Genomic DNA, 21,614 nt, shown 5'->3' with positions numbered 1-21,614 from the left:
TGCATATATCTGAGGTGCTTCTACAAATCCACTAAGATTTCCAGTTTCTTCCTTCCACCTGCAATGCCTCATACTGCACTGAATGGTGTTCTGGGTGGTCTTTGACCTTCTCAGATGCTATGTCTGGAGATAACTGGAACTGTAGCAGGGGCGGCCTGGGACATATTGCCGCTTGAGGTAAAATAAAACCCACTGCTGTGCCCTAGCATGGGCGCACATTGCCGCTGCCACGGCCTCGTGGTGCACTATACTCCGGCTTCCTCTGTTGCACGCTCTGCTATGCGTGCCCCACTGTTGCTGTGGTGATTCCTGCAGCAGGGCATGCCTGTGGAGGTGGAGGAGGTATGGCCACAGATGAGGTGGTGGCAAGTGGTGCGTTCTTCAGGCCCAGACCTGCTGTCTGAGACTGCCACCTTACCTCATGGGTGGGCCCTGAGCAGCAGTGCATGTGTACACAGGACTTCTTATGTGGCCCTTTGGAGCCTAACCTTTGCCTGCTCTTTTCACTGACTTGTAATATGTGACAAGAATGGAAGAAAAGCAGCACCATCTAAGGAGGAAGTGGGCCAAATCAGCTAAAAAACTAGGGCTAGAATGATCAGAATCCTGCTCCTGATGCATTTCATAGGCTGCATATTCACATAAGTTGCTGTTCTGTGGCACAAGTGAATTAGAGTTGCCTCTCTTTTGTCTTTCATTTAATAACGAAGAGATAACAAACACTTGTAAACCTTTAAAGTTACTCCTTTCCATTACAGAAGTAATACTTTTAAAACCACAATTATTCAGTCCCTAAAATAATGTAGTTAATTCGCATGAATATTTGGGGACCATAACAATTAGATACACACTGTTTAACCCATGTGCTTTTTAATTTTTTCATATTAAATTTGTCCTTCATTTTATTAGGTAAAGCAATATTTTTGTTTTTCTAACTTTTTCTAAAAGTGGCTACTTCTGACTGATTGAAATGTTTTTGTGATACAAAGTAAGAAAAACATATAAATGCTTCTTTTGATGCATTGCTAAATGTAGGAAAACATGAATAATTAAAGATACATTAAAACAAATATTAATTTGCAAATAATCTGTTTTAGAATTGCAAATAGACCCTCCTTTTACAATATGATTTTGCAAAATAAGCAAGAAAATATAATTAAATACTAAAGTAATTTTATCCTTGATACTTCATTGTTTAGAGTGCTACACAATTGGACCAGTATGATCATTAGTGGAGAGTATCTCAATGAAAAGGTACTCTCCTCATCTTGAAATAAAACCACTTTGTAAAATTAAAAATCATGTTATTTTATATGGAACATAAAAAATACCATATCTGTTTAGCTCTAGAAGATTACAAAGTGCTAGGTGTTCAGTCAAAGCTTTTTGGCCCTCTAGTGATTTTCTCCAGGCAGAATTCTCAGAACAAAGCTCATATAGTGTAACTGAATCAGTGCATTGAAATCTCAGAAATCAAAGGGTAACCTGCAGATGGAATCTGAACAATTTTCTAACCATCTTCATTACCTGTATAGTTTAAAACTGAGAGCTCCTGATTTACAGTGTAAACCCCCTTTCCTATCATCCTTGCTAGGTGACCTGCACAAAAGAGAAACTTGGAGAATAAGAGAACAAGCTTTCCAAACTAGGTTCTGGCCCACTGGCATTCATTCATACCTACGTTATAACTTGTTGAACAACCGTGCGTTCATGAGAGCATCCTTGATTTCCACAGTGCAGTTTTTTAAGCAGCCTTCGCAATTTGATTGGAAAGTTTTTGTTGATGTATCGGTAAAGTAGAGGCATGACAAAACTGCTTGAAAAAGCCAAGAATTTTGACAGTCCCTTGGTAAAATGTAATACTCTAGTGTAATTTTCATCCGTGACTTTTCCTTGCATACTAGTTAATGTGTTTACTAGAAGAGTTACATAATAAGGTGTCCATAATGTGAACTGTGTACAAACAGTAGCAATCAAAAGCCTGTGTACTGATGGATCTAATCTTCCAGTGTCTTGGTCCAGCGGTGTTGCCTCTTTGCGTATTCGCAGAATTAACACAAGCGCATACAGCACAGCAATGGCTGGTACGACGTATCCAATAAAAACCATGATGGCATCTGCTGCTTCTTTGTTCTGCATTTTGGAACATTCTATTATTTTAGTGGAGACATGGTTGCAGACATAAAACAGAAGAGATGAAAAGCTGGTAAGCATAGCTCCTCCCCAAATAAATCCACATACATGCTTTGTGTTGTATACACTAGACATGTAAGTTCTTGGCAAAGCACGTTCAATGTAGTAGTCCAGGCTGAGCAGTGTGGTAGAATACATGATAACCAGAGATGATACATTGAACAAGATAAGCAAGGTAATGTAGACTTCATTGTTGAAACTCCAGATGGCCCATTTTGTACTGGCAGGTCCTAGAAGGTACATTGGTGCAATAGCATTGATGATGAGGCCAGCAATTGCAATATTGACAAAGTAAACATCTGGCATGGTCATAGTTGCTTTGTTGTATAGGTTGACTAGCACCAGTAGGGCATTATAACACAGGCCAATTGGGAAACAGATGATGAGGTAGAGCAATGAAAAAATGGAAAGTACAAGATGGAAATCATGGCAAAGATGCTGGTCCTCTATGCTTTTGGTACCATTGAAAGATTCGCAGTTCCACATAGTGACCTTAACGTGTATGTCTTCTCGGCTGGTCACCAGCTTTCCTAAATGGGGGGAGAAAGACAGTATATATATATTTCTTTTTTAAAAAAAAATGAAAACAATTCATCATTTTCTTTCATCCATATACAGTGCTATTTTTCTAGAAAAATATTGGTACGGAACTCACCATGAACATCTCACTTGTTCTGTTATAATGGCAATGGTGCCTACCTGAGAGGCGTTGCAATTGAGTTCCGGATGAAAAAAAGCCCTGTCTAATTACCTACACATTATAGAAGTTTAAAATATGATTTAGAGTACAGTGGTACCTCGGGTTACATACGCTTCAGGTTACAGACTCCGCTAACCCAGAAATAGTACCTCGGGTTAAGAACTTTGCTTCAGGATGAGAACAGAAATTGTGCTCCGGCGGCGGCAGGAGGCCCCATTAGCTAAAGTGGTGCTTCAGGGTAAGAACAGTTTCAGGTTAAGAACGGACCTCCAGAACGAATTAAGTACTTAACCCGAGGTACCACTGTATAATTTTATAATTTGAAGACTGGAATATAACGTCATCAAGACTGGAATATAACGTCATCAAGACTGGAATATAATCAATTTCCTTGTGCCTGTCTAGGATGGCATGCTCCATGACAGCTATTTTCTGCTTAGCATGGCTGTGATACTGACTGGATAATAATTGCTGCTGTTTAACCTAAATATTTCCTTCCTCAATTTAAGGTGTTTTTCTCTTGGAACCACAGCTAGCCTTTGTTCTTCCTGTGGCTTATAGCAGCTACATAGGCATTCAAAAATTGTTTTTATGTTGAACCCCTCCTATATTGTGCTCTTGCTCCTTTTAACTGATCTGGCCATTCTGTTTTTCTTCGCTATGTGTTTGGAATGACATTTGATGAGACCTAAATGGCATTACAGTGGTACCTCGGATTAAGTACTTAATTCGTTCTGGAGGTCCGTTCTTAACCTGAAACTGTTCTTAACCTGAAGCACCACTTTAGCTAATGGGGCCTCCTGCTGCCGCCGCACCGCCGGAGCACAATTTCTGTTCTCATCCTGAAGCAAAGTTCTTAACCTGAAGCACTATTTCTGGGTTGGTGGAGTCTGTAACCTGAAGCGTATGTAACCTGAAGCGTATGTAACCCGAGGTACCACTGTACCTTTCTCCCTTCTTTTAAATACTGCCTCAAAACTCTCCTCTTCTATGAAGCCTTTGGCTTAACCATACAAGTTCTCACACCCAGTTGAAAGGAAATCTAAGCAGTATAACAGTACTTGTACATATTTTGCCCCTGTGATCCTTGCCTCTTTCCCCAGCCGTCAAAGCATAAATCTTAAACTCCTTGGGCCAGGGACATAACATTTAATCTGCACATCCAAAGAACTCTGATATTAATTTACCAGGAAGCAAACTGAGGTTGAGACCTATATAGTGGCAGTAGCTGTATCCCAGCTCTTAGCCGCATCTCCACAGGAAGATGCTTCTTCAGTTAAAAGGTGCACAACCTACTCTAATAGAGTGCTGCTGCCAGCAGAACAGAAAAGCCTCTAGTCTCACTGGGGCTTCTGCAACGGAGTCCTCTAAGGACAGCAGTGCCACAACTTTGAGGACAGTTCCAGCTCCACATTTGGAAGGGCACTAACTACAGGCTCATCTTGTGGAAGTGCATCTGTGGCTGGCACTATTTTCCCTTCATATTCTGGTTTGGAGATACCGACTTCATTCCCAGAAGAATTGCTGGGGGTGGAATGCTTTGTATTTTATAATTTTTAACAGTGGAAGCCGCCTTGAATCCCAACTTGGGAGAGAAATGTAGTGTAAAATATATTAAACAAATAAATAAGGGGATTCTTAATTCATGGTCATGGCACCTCCTCTCCCCCTCCCTCCCTCCCTCCCTCCCTCCCTCCCTTTCTTTCTTTCTTTCTTTCTTTCTTTCTAAAAAGCAAAATCAGGCTATACCCTTAAAGTGCATTCAGAGCACATTTCCCCATCAAAGAATTCTGGGCAGTGTAGTTTGTTAAGGGTTTCTGGGAATTGTAACTTTGTGAGGGTTACAGTGTCCAGAATTCTTTGGGAAAGTTTGTAATACTGATTGACATGGTTGCCTCTTAGCTACACAGGAATAGCTTGGCTGAGGTGTGAAAAGGAATTGCGTGGGTGTGCAGCTGGAGAACCTGGCCCCAAATCAACTTAGCTCCACTGCTGTTGTTTTTAAGCACATGTGTTTTGTTTGTGTTTTCAATTATGCACCCCTAATCTATCCCAGGAATAAAGACAGCTCCAAAAGTTTTATCAGGCACAGAAGTGGCTGGATAATTTATAAGAACTGACCTCCCTCTCATAAGACAGTTTTCCCTTCTGGAGCAGCAAGCAAATGCTTTTGCAATTGCTTTGATCATAGCTTAATTTAAAGGTGTGTTATTTCTGCATATAATGATTTCCTATTTTATTAAACTGAAGGATTAGCATAGCATACCTTATGACACTTAAATAACGTATGTTTATCTTGAAAAGCTAAAGCACTACACATAATTCAACTGAAAAAATATTAAGATAATATTCAATATTTTAACATCATGAGTACATGAAACTGACTTCACTGAGTCAGGATATTGCTCCATCTAGCTCAACAAGGTTTCAGGCAGAGACAGCAATACCATGTCAGTTCTCAGTCTCCTTTTTTTAAACTAAAGATGTCAGGAATTAAACCCTGCAACCTTCAGGTTGCAAAGCATATGCCATACCCCTGAGTTGTGGACCCGCCACAACTGAGACCAACCAGAAACCCAGCAAATTTGAATATGACTTTCTTTGATCCAATTTACCAAACACTGCTACTATGCAACTTCCTCTCAATTCAGTGGAAGAAGTTATTTCTAAGGAAATAAAGTGATTAGGCAGCAGTCACTGGTGGATTGCATCTTTTGAGTTCATCAGTACCATAGACTTATGTGTAAACCTGCAGTCTTCACTACCTCTCTTTTGTCTTTTCCAAGCCAGGGGCAGGTTATCAATTCATACCCTTAGACTTAGTCCCACAAAGCCATTATTTAAACAATATTATCTCTCATCATATTTCTTCTTATGCAGTGAAAGTGGCCCCAGTGTTTCCTATATAATGCCAAGATAAACTCTCCATAATCCCCAAGATTAACTGGGGTTTTTTTGAAGAACATAAGACGAACACTTCTAGATGAGGCCAAAGACCCATCTCGTCCAACTTCCTGTTCTCACAGTGACCAGTCAGATACTTATGAGAAGCCGGGAAGCAGAACCTGAGTGCAGCAGTGCTCTTCCCACTTACGATCCCCAGCAACTGGGATACCGTGGAGGTAGAGCATAGCCACCATGGGTAATAACCATGATAGTAACTGGTTTTTGGTGAAATTATCATGGTTATTCTTTCTGTTACATCATTTGAGTAATAAAAAAATTACATCATTTGAAAGCCCACAATAAAAAATTATCTAGGAGGTAGTGAGACATTCCTACCCCTATCCCAATGAAATCGGGGTTTCAGTCTGAAAAAAATATATTTTGCTAGATAACATGTCAAAGTATTTGATTCGATTTTGTTTATTTTTCAGATAAAAATGCAATTTTATAGTACCTAGAGAGCAGTTATTCCTGGTAAAGTACCATGTGTTGTTTAGTACGATAAAAACCTTTGTATGAACGTGTGTGTTTCTCCAAAGGCTTATACTGTATTAAGTTTTAAATAAATTTTTGCTTTTTTAGAATATTGTATTACTAAAACTTTTTGCATAACATTCACTCTGTTTTGATTCTCAATTCTTACAGCTGTCATGCCCACTGCCTTACCTCAAACTCCCTTTCCCTGCTGCTACGAAACCTCTTAAACTCCTACCTTCAATTCATGTAGCATTTTCCTTTGTACTTTGGAGTCCAGATATGGCTGATAAATAACATCTCAGGAGAAGAAAGCATGCCGAAGGGTGTTGTATTTTCCCTCTTGGAACACATAGTGATCTTCTGCGATCACCAGGAGCCTTACACAGCTTGGTAGTTTTTCTGCATGTGCGCTGCACTTGTTTTTCCTCTAGTAAATTACTCACAAAGTTTCTGCTTCTCTTGGCAAGCCAAGGCTAGCTCCTCCCTTTCTCTGTTTACAGCCAGTTTCAAGAAACAGGAGGCTGATCTCAGAGGGGAGTGTTTCCTGACATTACACTCTGCTGAGTGTTGGCTGCTTCCGATTGATTGGTAGAAAGGGAGATGTTCCTGGAAGACTCCAGTTTGGTGTTCAGTTACAGTTGCTCTATCTCTCTCTCTCCCCCCCCCCCCCCGCCACCCCACTAGCTGCCTGCCTTTTTCCAATTCCGCCGGGTTAGTTTACTGCATTCTCAGTAGAAAGCAGTTTTGCCCTTAGCTGGCAGATTCCATTGAAGGTATGAAATGTCTTACGGGAAACTGTTATTGGGAAAATCAGTTTTCTCTTTTGCTTTTTTTGAGGTTAAGATATTCTGGGCAGCAGGGCTTAATTCCACTGATTTTTTTTTTATAATTAAAACATCTTAGCATTGTGTATATAGATCTTGACAATGAACAATTCTAAAAGTTTTTAGATATGCTATAAGCCGCCCAAATTGGCTGAGGTATAAATAATGATGATGAGAATGACAACAACAACAACTAATAGCTACTAGCCAAGATGGCTATATTAACTCTTCTGTTGGACGCAGTAGGTGCCTCTGGATACAAGGTGCTGGGAATTATAAACAGGGCAAATCTTTTATGCTGGTTTTACTCCGTTTCTCTGTCTCTCTGTCTCTCTCTCCACCCCCTCCCCGCCCCCCATTTCAAAATCAGTTTGCAGTTTAACAGGGGGAAGGTGCAGAATCATTATGAAAATTCATCAGCATTTTACTGTGCATTTCTCCTAATATAACCCTTTTGTGTGCAATTTCCAAGGATAATATAATGCATTTTTGCATGTTGTTCATAACATGCTTATAGGCTTATCAGAATCAACTAGTTGGCCGTTGTGAGGGCAGAATGCTCAGCAATATATGATATGGCTTTGGTCAGATCCACCAGGGCTCATCTCAATTTCTTATTTTAGTAATTTTGTTATATTATCAAGAGTACTGTATATCCAAGTGTATATACAGAGAATTACTAGGAATGAAAGAGTTGCACTGACTCCCTTAAGGGTCTCTGTTTATTTGTTTAGAATATTTATATAGCACTTTTCTATTTTAAAAAAAAGTTCTCAAAGTGGTTTACATGGTACAAGGTGGCATTAAAAAATGTTTCAATGAAGTTGTTTACAGTCTCAGCATGGGCAGGCTTCCACATGTAGATCCTCCACCCTAGAACAAAGAAGCAGACTCCCTCACCATATGCCAGATGTTTACTCAGATTCAGGATGTCTTGGCCTTGGTAATGGGGCAAAGAGCAAACCCTGGTAGAAAGAGCTATTATCCCCTTGCCCCACACCAAATCTGAGAGGCAGCAGCAGTGTCTAGGTCAGGAAGTCAAGATTGTTCCAGACTCACAGATCTTCTCACAGACAACTCATTTGAGGACAGTTGATGAAGTTGCCCCTTTTCCTTGCTGACGTCACTGTCTGTTTCGGTCTGCAGTGGAATTAACAGTAGTCCCTCGCTCGACGTACACCCGCTTGATTAGATCTTGCACTAGTCAAAATGGAATTTTGGGCTTTGAATAGCTGACAACTATGCCACATCATAAACCATTTCTGAAACTACTGACACTTTCAAACTGAGCAGATTGAGTGTTGTATGTTCTGTTCTTTGAAAAAAGTAGTCTAAAGTTTGTTTAAAGTCATGGAACTAGTTTCATGATTCTTCGTAGCCTGACCAATGTCCAGCTAATGTCGTTAAACCTGGCTCATACAAAACTGTTGCTGTGCTTTCATGTCACCCACAAAGCAGCCTAATCTTAAGATTGCAAAAGATAGGATTTGCCAAGGGTTAGACAAGAGTAATGGCACAAAAGTCACTGATATGCTGGTGTTTCAGAAATGGCATGAAAGGGTTTTCAGCAGAAACATGCATGACAAAAAGGTTAGAAACTGGTTGCCTGATAGCGCCTTATAATTGTTTGGGCTAATTAAAACACTTACTGAAATGCAGCTGAAAGGTTTACCATTAAAAATGAAGCTAATAATCATTAAAACACAAGCACAAACACTGCACTCTTTATTAGGCAATGACACAAGGCTATGAGAGAATTTGCTTGTTGCTTTGTGTGTATGTGTGTGCTCTGTAGCATACTAAGCAGACTTACTATTCAACCTCCAATATACATCATGGATAATTTTCAGGATAGTTGTTTAACAAAAGCGAACTCTTGGGATTTTTAGCTGCATGATCTTTAGATTCTTTTGACTTTTATTTAACCCTCACTTAACAAACATATATTTTACATGTAGTACTCACTAGAGAATTAAAAACATTAAATGGCAAACTTGTAGCTGTGCTCAAGTATGTCATGTATTCATGTAGGGACTGCAATTCCCATTGTCCCTAGCTTTGCCCTTACTAGTTGGGGCTCATGGGAGCTATACTCCAGCAACCTAGTCAATTTCAGTTGCTATAGGGCTCTGTGGTACAGCACATGTTCTGTGTCATGTAACAGGGAGGGCAGATTGGGCAATAGGACAATCTTTCACTTGCAGATGGATGAGTCACAATTACTTATAACACAGGTATTTAATAGATGAGTGTTTTTTTATTTTAATAAGTGCAGTAGAAAATCCTGCTTGGTCAAGGGTGTTGGCATGAATAACCTACAAAACTTTTCCCCAAGCCTGTCATTTATTATTGCATGGTGGCGCCTGTGACCAGTTTGACTGGTGGGAGGTTGCAACCATCAGTATCATATAATGGAGATTGTGCAGTGTGGGTGAAAGCAAACAAGCTATTTTCCAGTGTAGTATTCCATGGTTGTTTTTTTTAAAAAATACTGCCAAATTATGCCTCCTCCTTTTGTTAAAGGTAAAGGGACCCCTGACCGTTAGGTCCAGTCGCGGACGACTCTGGGGTTGTGGCGCTCATTTCGCTTTACTGGCCGAGGGAGCCAGCATACAGCTTCCGGGTCATGTGGCCAGCATGACTAAGCCGCTTCTGGCGAACCAGAGCAGCACATGGAAATGCCATTTACCTTCCCGCCGGAGCGGTACCTATTTATCTACTTGCACTTTGACGTGCTTTCGAACTGCTAGGTTGGCAGGAGCAGGGCCGAGCAACAGGAGCTCACCCCGTCGCGGGGATTCGAGCCACCGACCTTCTGATCGGCAAGCCCTAGGCTCTGTGGTTTAACCCACAGCGCCATCTGCGTCTCTTCCCATTTTTACCATATTTTTCGCACCATAGGACGCACCTTTCCCCTCCTAAAAAGGAAGGGAAAATGTGTGTGCGTCCTATGGAGCGAATGCAGGGGGGAGGCAGGCGGGAAAAGCCCCCAAGAGCTGCACACAAGCTCCGTGCGCTCTTGCGGGCTTTTCCACAGGAGGGAGAAGGGACTGACTGGCCGCATCAGTCCCTTCTCCCACCTCCCAGAAAAGCCAGGAGAAGCCGCGATCTCTTTAAAGGAGTTGCGCGGCTTCTGCCGGTTTTGCGGGAGGTGGGTGAATCCCCCCACCTCCCAGTAAAGCCAGGAAAGCCCTGCGCAGCGTCTCCCAGCAAGGAGAGGCTGCACGGGGCTATGGATTCTTTAGCCCCACGCAGCCTCTCCCGGGAGGGAGAGGCTGCACGGGGCTAAAGGGGAAGCCAAAACAGCGAGCGGGATCCATCCCAATTGCTGCTTTGGCTTGCTCCATAGCTGCGCGCAACCCCTCCGGCAAGGAGAGGCTGCACGGGGCTATGGAGTCTTTAGCCCCACGCAGCCTCTCCTGGCAAGGAGAGGCTTCACGGGGCAAAAGGGGAAGCCAAAACAGCGAGCGGGATCCATCCTGCTCGCTGCCTTGGCTTGTGCCATAGCCGCGCGAAACCCCTCCGGCAGGGAGAGGTTGTGCGCAGCCTGTACGCTGCTCTTTGGGGCTGGGGGGGATTTTTTTTTTCTTGATTTCCCCCCCTAAAAACTGGGTGCGCCCTATTGTCTGGTGCGCCCTATGGTGCGAAAAATACGGTAATTTTGTTTGTTTTTCATCCTTGGGGAGCGTCCAGGAGCATGGAACCCAATACACTTAGAACTTAATGAGGTTAATGGAACGCAGCCTGAAATTGTTGTGTGGTGAAGAGCGGGTAAGAAATGCTTTAAACAAACAAATAAAAATAACTTAGAGGGGATATGGATTGGAGTAACGGCAAGTGAGAAGAGTTAAGCACCAGTTCTGTGCTCTAAAGTTCTCCCTCCCAAAGCAGATTTTCATTTTTAACCAGTGTTTGGACTCAGCTACATGTTTGTGTAAATGTGTGATTACACTTTAGTAGTTCTCATTATCTCCTAGTCCAATCTTGGCAGGTAAATTTGGTGTAATTTGCTGTTAACATTTGAAATCACCTTTTCCTGGTTGTTGATCTCTTTAATCTCTTTGTGCATCTTCCACTGCTCCTTAATGAGGTTGGCCTACTTCTATGATTCTATGAACCGTCATATACATTACAAAGGTAGTGGAAGATCGATGCAAAGAATGCCTTTATCTTTCTTCAGATTAGAAAACCATTCAGAAAATATACTTTTACAGATCTGGAGTAACAGGGGTTTTTTTGGGGGGGGGGGGACGACGACCTATAACTGCTAGAGTTAGTGAATGTTAGAAATAAATAAATAGATCATGTTTGGAGTAATGAAAGGAACATGCCAGACCAGTGAAGAATATAGGCTGAACCAGTTCTCCTGTTCAGGACATCACTGATAGCGATGCCATTAAGAACACAAGGAGAACTAAGTACTGGGCCATTAAAGAAACATTGACCATGCAGCTGCTGTTTGTCCCCCTCCCATCTGTGTGTTATTTAGCAGAAGAAATACCAGAGTTTGGAGGGGGAGGTTACAGGAGGTGTGGTATCAAACAGGAAGAATGTGGTCCTTTTGAAAAGACGTCTGGATAGGGGGGGGGGCGAGCAGACACATGGGGAGGAGTTGCTTGGACCAAGGGTTCTTGGGAAGAAGGGCAAAGCCAAAACTCCAGGTAGAGACCCTGTGGGGTAGAACCAGATTGACAGGCTAGGAAAGAGAAACAGAGATGGTGTGCAGGATGTTTTGGACTCCAATGCTGCATGGCTGTGGGGAACAAGCCCTGCTTGAGATGTACTACTCTGAACTCTCTCCAAAGTAGATCCAGATGTAAATATGTGTACAATAAGCCATATTTCTTAAAGATCCTGCCTTGAGCTCCCAAAAGAAACACGGCCCCAGGTGAGCACCTGAACCCCCTGGAATTTTGTTACCACTTGGCAGAAATTGGGGGGTGGCACAGAACTTTAGTAACAATACTGTTCTGCCCTCATAAGTTTAACTTTATTGCAAAAACTTCACAGAAGCAAAACGGTCAACTGCTTTAGCAAAATAACAGGTGACTGAGGCAGCCTAGCAACCTGAAGTACAAATGGATAAGAACGAGCCAGATTGATCTCTGAAAGAGATGCTGTAAGCAACAAATAATCTGTATATTGTAGGATTTTTCTTCTTTTCTCCGAATCACCTTTCAACTTTCAGTTTCATTAATATGTATTAAAAATAGATGTATACATGAAATCTGGTGAGATCTGACATGGTTCACTTGAGATGTGTGCTGACACAAATCATCGTTCCAAGGAAATTCAAATCTCCCAAATTGTTGGCCACATTAGTTTCAGTGTGAGAAATGATGGTACTGTTGATTTTATTGCAGCTTGGCTGTTATTTCAGAACTGAATCTGCCTCAATGAATTTGGCACAACAGAAGCAACAGTTCATTTACTAACCCAAACTCCATTTGTTGAAACTTTGTGAGTTTAGACTTTGTGAGTGGGGAAAGAAGTTAAACTTGGCATCATGGGAACATTTTCCATAGATATTCTTTTGCCAGTTGGAAAAGATTCACAGGCGGCACAGATGGTGCTTCTCCTGGAAACCATTATGCTGTGCTACTTCCTGTCAATAAAACAAGTGAAAGTCGACCTAGTGACTTATCAGCAGTGCATTATGCTGGCTGCAGTGGAGTTTCCTGTTGAGAAACGGGCTCATATTCTGTGGCCCCAGAATGCCAGGACTGGTAATGCATAAATATTTCCAGGAAATGCATTGAAACAGGATATTTTCTACCGTTGGAGTTCATAATAAGGATGGTTGCTTTGGTTTGCATTTCTGGTCTTGAATGTTCAGGGTAGCTACTTTGTGGCTGAAATTACTAGGAAGCGTGCTAATTCCCAATCAAACCATTCTCTCTTTACTTAATCCCTAGCAGAGTTGGTAGCCTTAAGTGTTCTTACTTTATTAAAGTGTGTAAATGGAAGTTAGTTTCATTGATTTTACTGAACATTTCTTCCTATTATATTTACTAGGCTACACCTTTAGTAACTTTTGACAGTGAATTAGAGTGCAATTTTCCTAGCAACTATTTTTTGTTCTTCATTATTTCTAATGGTGCAGACAGTAGCAACATAATGAGGAAGTAACGTTGTCACCTTTGGTCAGGCAAAATAAAGGACAGGTCAGGCAAAATATGGGACATGTTGGGGCAGGGAATTTGGGGGTTACAGATTACCTGGTGCAGAAATGACTTCAAAGCAATCCATTACAATGGCACACAGGGGTTACAGTGGTTTATTAAATTAAAAAAAAACACCTATCACTCTCCGTCCCACCCACCTCTGCCCATGCAAAAACACTTGTACTCAACCCCTCTGCTCTCCACCGGATGTACAGACCAGGCCCATGCAACCCCTCTTCACTCTCTGACGCTGGGTCTCTGAATCTCCATCTTCGATGCACCTGCCTCTGCCCATGCAAAAACTCTTTCCCCCCATTCTCCATCAGGACCGTGTAAACCCCTCTCTCGCTCTCTGAGTCTGACCCATCCCATCCCCTCTGTCCACACAAAAACTTTCTCTCCCACACTGGACCAGGTCCCTGCAACCCGTCCACACAAGTGCAAGCCTGTGCACAGCAAACCCCATCTCTCATGATCCGTGACCCATCTCTACCCACGCAAAAACTCAAATGCCTCCTCCTGACCCCACCCTCTGCCCATGTCCTGCGACAACTCTCACTCTCACTCTTGGCTCTCCTCCTCCTGGACTCATCCTCTGCCCACACAAACTCCTGCTCAGGCTCTCACTCCTCTCCTCTCACTGGACCCACCCTCTGCCCAAGCAGTTTTGAGGATGAGAAGGAGGATGAGCTGGAATACACGAAAAGGGGGTCCTGTTTGTTTGTCCAGAAAAAGAACAAACCACATTTTTCTAGGGAAGCTGATTGAAATGTTTCTAAATGTTAGATGAAATGTTTCTAAATGTTAGATCCTTGAAGCAGGGACAGTTGGTGAAGTTAATCATCCAGTATTAACCATTTTCTTTTTCAACAAGTCTCTTGTTAATGTTATTCATGTATGTATTATTATTACTTGAAATTTCTTGTGCATCTTCTTTTCTACTGTCGGTTTAACTGAAGTCCTTTGTAATTTATGCCCACAGGTTATTTCACTAGTTGCATAAATGTTCTTTGTCCATGAGCACTATTATCATTATTATTATACCCCACCTTTCCCCCTGATGTGGAATATTCCCCTGATGGGAATATCTTTTCATTGAAGCATAAGCTTAGTATTTTTATATATAATTTTTATGTAATGGGGGGAATATCTATGCGGCTTCTGGGCAGTGTGCAGAAACTTAGATATTTAAGTATTGCTTTCCATTCACCTGAGATTAAATAGTACTCAGTGGGTTAACTCCCAAAATCCAGTCACTTTCAAGCTTTGAATTAATATAATAAATAAATTTGTTATAGCTGTTGGTCCTCACAGGATGGTTGTGGTGGAATAAGGATGTATACTATGATAGATATATAAATCAGATTGATATTGATGCTTAGGCTGTCAGACTTACACAAACCTATATTCCTCCACTGAGAGGTATGTGGAATTTTACCTGCTAAAGAGGTATGGTATTGTTGGTCTGCAGTAGTTGCTAAGTTCCAAATTTTCCTTTACAAAAGGGCTTCATTTGTAAACTAGTTCTGCAGGAGTGCATGGCTCCTGTCAGGCACATTTTTCTTTTAGAAAAGAGCTGTTTGTTTCAGACACAATTGATTTTCTGCTACCGATCATTATTTGAATCAACAATCATATAATGTTTACCAGTAAGACTATTCATATCTGCATTTAAACATACACAGATATTTCAGTTCATCTTTGACTCCTGAAGTCAGTTAGATAATATTTCTGTATATTTCAATTGGAAACTAAGGAGCAGGTATTCAGAACATTTTTGTAATTTTGTCTCTTTAGCTTTTTTTAGGATTTATATAGAGGATCTAAGGTTCTGTTATTAATTGCTTAGCTCAGACCACTTCTGGGGGGAGTCTGCTGTACCAAAAATAACAAAGCTGGCTTTGTAGCACCTTAAAGACAAAAAAAAATTGATTATGGTACAACGTTTTGTGGACTAGAGTCATAGAATCATGTAGAGTTGGACTAGATGAGGGTCATCTAGTCCAGCCCCCTGCAATGCAGGATTAATTTATTAGTTGACTTAAAAATTAATCTTTAAGGTGCTACAATATTTAGCTGTTTCAGCCAATACTTCTTTTGAGTCTTGCTTAATACTACAGCAGACATGCAGATACCAGACTTAAATGAATACTTCGTATCTCTGTCTATCGTTCATATATATTGTGAAACAGGATTAAAAGTTCTTTTGAATCTGTTAGCATTAAAATACCAAGGCAAGTCTGTTACAATCTAATGAAGTTTCATCTTTTGCTAACCATCTCTTCTAATGACTTAATAAAAATGCAGCTGGGTTGCTGACTCTTAACTTATTGCAACATAAAATGTAAAATCACAGCTTTGTAATATTTTGTGTACCATTATATTTCTGCCTTAAATCTGTTGGTATAACCTTGTATTTTATGAATCACAAAATAGAAAGTATTAAAGTTACTGAACCATTTTAATGTATACAATACATATTTCTAGAAAAATTGCAGTAAAGAAAGTTGATCTAAGGTTAGATGAAGTTTAATTAGATATAAGATCCATAATATTGAACCAAAGATATCTACATACACAATTTCCTAACAGATTACCTTTTAAAAAAAATTATGAATCGTCGTCACAGGTGCTTACTGCCTTTTGATGCAGAAGTTTTATGCTTTTGCTCATTAACCGTTTCCCTGTATTATAGCAAAAACAACACCCTTTAATTCCCTTTGTTTTAAAAAGCATGCTACAAAGCAACGTAGCTGAACACTCACCTGGTATGCACTACCTTGCCTCAGAGTGAAGTATGTAGGCTTCTTGACAGCAGGCAGAAACATTTTGCTCCTCAAATTGGAACTTTCTCAGAGTAAGTTCAGCAAAAGCTCCAGTGTCTCATTTCTGTAAAGGGTAAACAATAGCTGAGCTTAGGAGAAGAACGCTGACTCCACCACATCACTGTTGTTAGTGGCGCTGAACTCCATGTATTCACGTGACCTCCCCCAACACATACACACACAGCATAATCCTTTAAGCTTCAGCTGTACTCTCCGATTGGCAGAGAGGTCTGTTACAAAATCAAGCCCTCCACAGTGATATCTCTAAGTGATTAAGTCAGGAGGGTGAAGGGGCATTAATCATGAGGTCTGATTACTGCCCTGAGGCTGATTTGCCTTTGCAGCAGTGTAGAGAGAGTCCTGAACACGCTCTGTATTTTTAAAAAAGGCATCACATTTAAAAGGCATTTTTCTAGTTAGAGAACTGTTAAACCTCTAAGACAGTTTCATAATAAAACCATTATCAAGTGCACACAGGCCATGGGACCACAATAGGGAATAAGCATTGAAGCTGTCTTAACTGAGTAGTCTTGTTAAAAAATAGGAATACTGAGGCATGTACATTTCCTTTGCAGATTATTCCAGGAAGGTTCTTTTTTTTTTTAAAGTCAAACATAGCAGCATTACCTTATTAATAGAAACATAGCCTTAGGAAGAACAGTATTCTAAAAAGGAACTTAAAATTTTACAGTGGAACGAGGATTTCAAAGTACAATGCAGTACAACAGCAGGATTATTTAAACCAAAACTATACTACTGTATATTATTTCTGCTTATTAAAATTGCCTTTTTGTGGGTTTTAATTTTACTGTATGCTGCCTAGAAGCTCAGTTAAGCCTCTGGAGGTTTCTTGTTTGGCCCTCAATAACAGCCACTGCTGTCAGAAATATGCTGCCTCTTCTTATGCACCTTCAGGGTTCCCCCCACCGCCAGAACTCACTGGAACTCAGTTCCGGCATCTCTCAGGTCGGTGCCATTGCCATTAAAGAGTATGAGGGAGGTGTTCACGGTGAGCTCTGGCACCTCCTTTTCTAGAAAAATAGCACTGTGCACATCACTTGTCATTGCCATACCTTGAATGTTGGACAAAGCATCCTCAGTAGATCCACTTTATGTATTGTATATGAGGAGTGGAAACAGAATTTCCCCTCTGACCTCAGGTGCTCCGTGCAAAATGAAAATGACTGTGCTGTTGCAATGGTTGGCATTTGGCAGGTCTTGGTGCCTTGGAAATTACCAACCCTTGGCACTGTCTGGAGACAGGCATGTGGATTCAGACACATACATTGCAACAGGCCCTGTCAGTGGCTTCTTCCTCAAAAGCTCTGGTGCACAGGCTCTTTTACTGCCTTTTATCCTGCCTGAACACCTGCAGAAGACTGGCTCCCTTTTGCCTGCATCTTGGCTCAAATAGGGAAGCAATAAATTGAAGTGTGTAAGGGGGGGCATTGTCAGAAGTTGTGTTGCTGTTCATGCTGGGAAGAGGGTGTTAAAAACATTTTGCCCATGTCACAGTTCAGTCAGTGGCCAAAGCCAGTGTCCTTGATCCTTGAGTCTTTGCTGCATTGAAAATTTGGCCCCAGTTTTAAAATTTGTTGCCAACCAGGGCTTTAGAATAAACTCATTCCTTTTTTTACTGGATTCCATATTCCCAGACTCAAGCTTTTTTAGTCAGATTTTTAAATGGAGGGGCATTGCATGCAGAAGGTCCCACATTTAATTCCCAGCATACACAATTTTTAGAAGAAGGATTTCTGATAGATAGACTTTCCGGCCCTGCTATGTGACACCCTGGAGAGCCATTGTCAGTCAGAGCAGACAGTACAGAGTAGATGAACTAATGGTTTATATGCTCTTCACATGTTGGTTTTTCAGTTGTTTAAAATGGGAATTAAGTTGAACCTCTAACATATTTTTGTGTGCAGCTTATTCTACCATTCTGACAGTTTTACTTACTTACCCAGACCCGCTGAAAGAGGCGGTTATTAAACCGCTTCTTAAAAAACCATCTTTAGATGCGGCCACGATGGCCAACTATCGCCTAGTCTCAAATCTTCCATTCTTGGGCAAGGTGATTGAGCGAGCGGTTGCCGAACAACTCCAGGCACACCTGGAAGAAGCGGACCATTTGGATCCCTTCCAGTCGGGATTCAGGCCTCATCATGGGACTGAAACTGCCTTGGTCGCACTGGTTGATGATCTCCGGCGGGCTAGAGACAAAGGTGAGAGCTGTTTCCTAGTTCTGCTGGATCTCTCAGCGGCGTTTGATACCATCGACCATAACATCCTTCTGCACCATCTTGAGGGGCTGGGAGCTGGGGGCACTGTCATACAGTGGTTCCGCTCCTTCCTCCTGGGCCGTGTTCAGAAAGTGGTGGTGGGGGATGAGTGTTCAGACCCCTGGGCTCTCACTTGTGGGGTGCCTCAGGGTTCTGTCCTCTCCCCCATGCTTTTCAACATTTACATGCAGCCGCTGGGAGAGATCATCAGGAGGTTTGGGCTGGGTGTTCATCAGTATGCGGATGATACCCAGCTCTACCTCTCTTTTAAATCAGAACCAGTGAGGGCGGTGAAGGTCCTGTGTGAGTGTCTGGAGGCGGTTGGAGGATGGATGGCGGCTAACAGATTGAGGTTGAATCCTGACAAGACAGAAGTACTGTTTTTGGGGGACAGGAGGCGGGCAGGTGTGGAGGATTCCCTGGTCCTGAATGGGGTAACTGTGCCCCTGAAGGACCAGGTGCGCAGCCTGGGAGTCATTTTGGACTCACAGCTGTCCATGGAGGCACAGGTCAAATCTGTGTCCAGGGCAGCTGTTTACCAGCTCCATCTGGTACGTAGGCTGAGACCCTATCTGCCTGCGGACTGTCTCGCCAGAGTGGTGCATGCTCTGGTTATCTCCCGCTTGGATTACTGCAATGCGCTCTACGTGGGGCTACCTTTGAAGGTGACTCGGAAACTACAACTAATCCAGAATGCAGCAGCTAGACTGGTGACTGGGGGCGGCCGCCGAGACCATATAACACCGGTCTTGAAAGACCTACATTGGCTCCCAGTACGTTTCCGAGCACAATTCAAAGTGTTGGTGCTGACCTTTAAAGCCCTAAACGGCCTCGGTCCAGTATACCTGAAGGAGCGTCTCCACCCCCATCATTCTGCCCGGATGCTGAGGTCCAGCGCCGAGGGCCTTCTGGCGGTTCCCTCATTGCGAGAAGCAAAGCAACAGGGAACCAGGCAGAGGGCCTTCTCGGTAGTGGCGCCCGCCCTGTGGAACGCCCTTCCAGCTGATGTCAAAGTGATAAACAACTACCTGACATTCAGAAGACATCTTAAGGCAGCCCTGTTCAGGGAAGTTTTTAACGTGTGATATTTTACTGTATTTTTGGTTTTTATGGAAGCCGCCCAGAGTGGCTGGGGAGGCCCAGCCAGATGGGCGGGGTATAAATAATAAATTATTATTATTATTATTATTATTATTATTATTATTATTAAGCCATGTCTTCACAATATGAAAATTACCAAAATACATTTTTGCTAGCAGCTGAGTAGCAGAATCTTACTGGTTACTCACTCATACACATGAGCTGGAATGTGTGCAGAGGAGGGAGACCAAGATGATAAAGGGTCTGGAAATCAATTGTTGAGGGAGTTGGGTATGTACTAGTCTTCAGTTATCTGAAGACTAGTACATACCCATGGAAGATGGGGCAAGCTTGTTTTCTGCTCCTCCAGTGGATAGGACCAGAATCAATTAATTCAAATTTGAATTAAAAAATGAGAGAGATTTTGTCTAAACATTAGAATGAATTTTCTGACTATGGGAATTGTCAACATTGGAAGGTGGTAGGCTCCTTCATTTGAGGTTTTTAAACAGAGGTTGGATGGCCTTCTGTTCTTTAGCTGTCATTTCTGCATTGCAGGGATTTGGACTAGATGACATTAGCCAATGTAGTAACATTGGCTTCCTGTTCTTTGGCATTATTTGATTTGTGTTGGGAGAGTTTAGGTGTTGGTGTCAATTTTGTATCATTAACAATGATTTGTGAACAATCAGTTGTGTAATATAATATCCTCTGGTTTTTTTTAATTGATGCAAACATTAATTACACCATTTAGACTTTTAGGAATTGTAGTAATTTATATATGGAGAGAGCGAGCGTGTGTGTGAGAGCGAGCTACTTCAATATTACAGATGGGGTTTAAAAATTGCCCAACTATGTTGTTGCTCCATGTTTTGAAAGAGGCATATTGATGTGAAGGATGCCATTGTTTGTGGTATTCTGCATAATGTAGATGAGGCGGCAGTAATGAGGGATGGGAAGAGGAGTCATATTCCCTTGACAACTATTGGATTTGAAACTACTGCTTCTTCTCCTAACAACAAACTAGATGATATTTGTTGACTTTTTTGGTTTTTGTTTTAATAGTTCCATCATTTGTTTTAATAGTCCCATAGTCACTTTCTAAAAGTATAAGTGAGGCTGTGCAACAAAATATTGCTGTGGTGAGGATGTGTTTCTGTTTTCTGGCTTCTCCACAACTGGAAGGATGGCTGGGACCCTTGAAGGTGTCCAGAGTGGAAAAACTGTCGCAAATAAGGAACCCTTGAAGACCAAGGTCATGTTGGCTGTCAGTAGAGTCTATGGCCATGTAATGAGCTCTGGCTGAGACTCAGGTCATGGCTTTGTTTGACTTTGATTCTGCACTCCTTCTTTCCATCCTCTTGTTTTCTCTATTTAGGAGGTGGGGTGGTATTCCCTCTCTTTTTTGTACTTCAAAGCTCAGCATTCACCTGAGCCTGCTGATAATTTTCTTTTGTGAGTAGGTGGTGCTGTTTTGGCTACATAAGGATTGGTGCTAACCCCAAGATGGCATATGCGCTGGGGAAAAAGTATTAGCTAGAGTCTTGTGGCTACCTAGAAGATAAGCAGATTTAGTGTCAAGCTTTTATGAGATGCATGAAGTGTATCCTCAGTTGGCAAATATATAGCCAAATATGTGCATAAAGGGGGCAGGAAGTCAACAATAAATCCCCAAAGCCAGGAAATGTATTGGATAGTGGTGGGTCTGTAACATTTATGTACATGCAAGAACACATTCACAACACTTTGCTAATACTATCTTCTCCAAAGGTTCACAGAGGGCATTCCTAATCCTCAGGATGAATGCCCCCGTCTGGAGCATGTAGGCAGAACAATTCATAATTACTTCACCAAGAGGTAAGGTGACCTTGACTCATAAACTGACTCTACCTAGTTAGCCATAATGTTGGACCATATTGGTGATTCTAGGAGCCAAACTCCATAGCTCCAAGCCCTTTGAACAAGTGGTCACATTTTTCCTATTTTGCTCACATTTAGATGTTTTTTTTTAGTGGCCATAACACCAGCCCACAAAGTCTTGAGGCTGAGAGTGTTGTTAGTGGACCCAAAACCACGTGTCTTCAGCGTGAGATAGGCCTGCAGCCTTATTTCCCCTGATCCATAGA

General features: G+C 41.9%; 2 protein-coding genes across 10 annotated transcripts in view; one reads left to right on the top strand and one right to left on the bottom strand.

The window, feature by feature from the left end:
* The window catches only part of C14H7orf50 (chromosome 14 C7orf50 homolog), a 145,430-nt gene that overhangs the window by 50,837 nt on the left and 72,979 nt on the right, over positions 1-21,614 (top strand). The window lies entirely within an intron of this gene.
* GPR146 (G protein-coupled receptor 146) overlaps positions 854-21,614 on the bottom strand; it is a 44,578-nt gene continuing 23,817 nt past the window's right edge. For 2 of the 4 annotated variants that reach the window (XM_053364536.1, XM_053364537.1), the window contains 2 exons: positions 16,070-16,193; positions 854-2,723 (listed from right to left, as the gene is read on the bottom strand). In XM_053364536.1, coding sequence (XP_053220511.1) covers positions 1,678-2,679 — 1,002 coding nt within the window. In that variant the 5' untranslated portion in view covers positions 2,680-2,723; positions 16,070-16,193 and the 3' untranslated portion in view covers positions 854-1,677. Of the gene's footprint in view, positions 2,724-6,551; positions 6,908-16,069; positions 16,194-21,614 lie in introns of those variants that run through there. The other 2 variants (XM_053364538.1, XM_053364539.1) reach the window with 2 other exon arrangements.

The sequence above is a fragment of the Podarcis raffonei genome, chromosome 14 (assembly GCF_027172205.1).
Source record: "Podarcis raffonei isolate rPodRaf1 chromosome 14, rPodRaf1.pri, whole genome shotgun sequence".
In the NCBI taxonomy this organism is placed as follows: Eukaryota; Metazoa; Chordata; class Lepidosauria; order Squamata; family Lacertidae; genus Podarcis; species Podarcis raffonei.
Note: the sequence above shows the minus strand (reverse complement) of the source record. Positions and strands in the feature narration are given on the sequence as shown.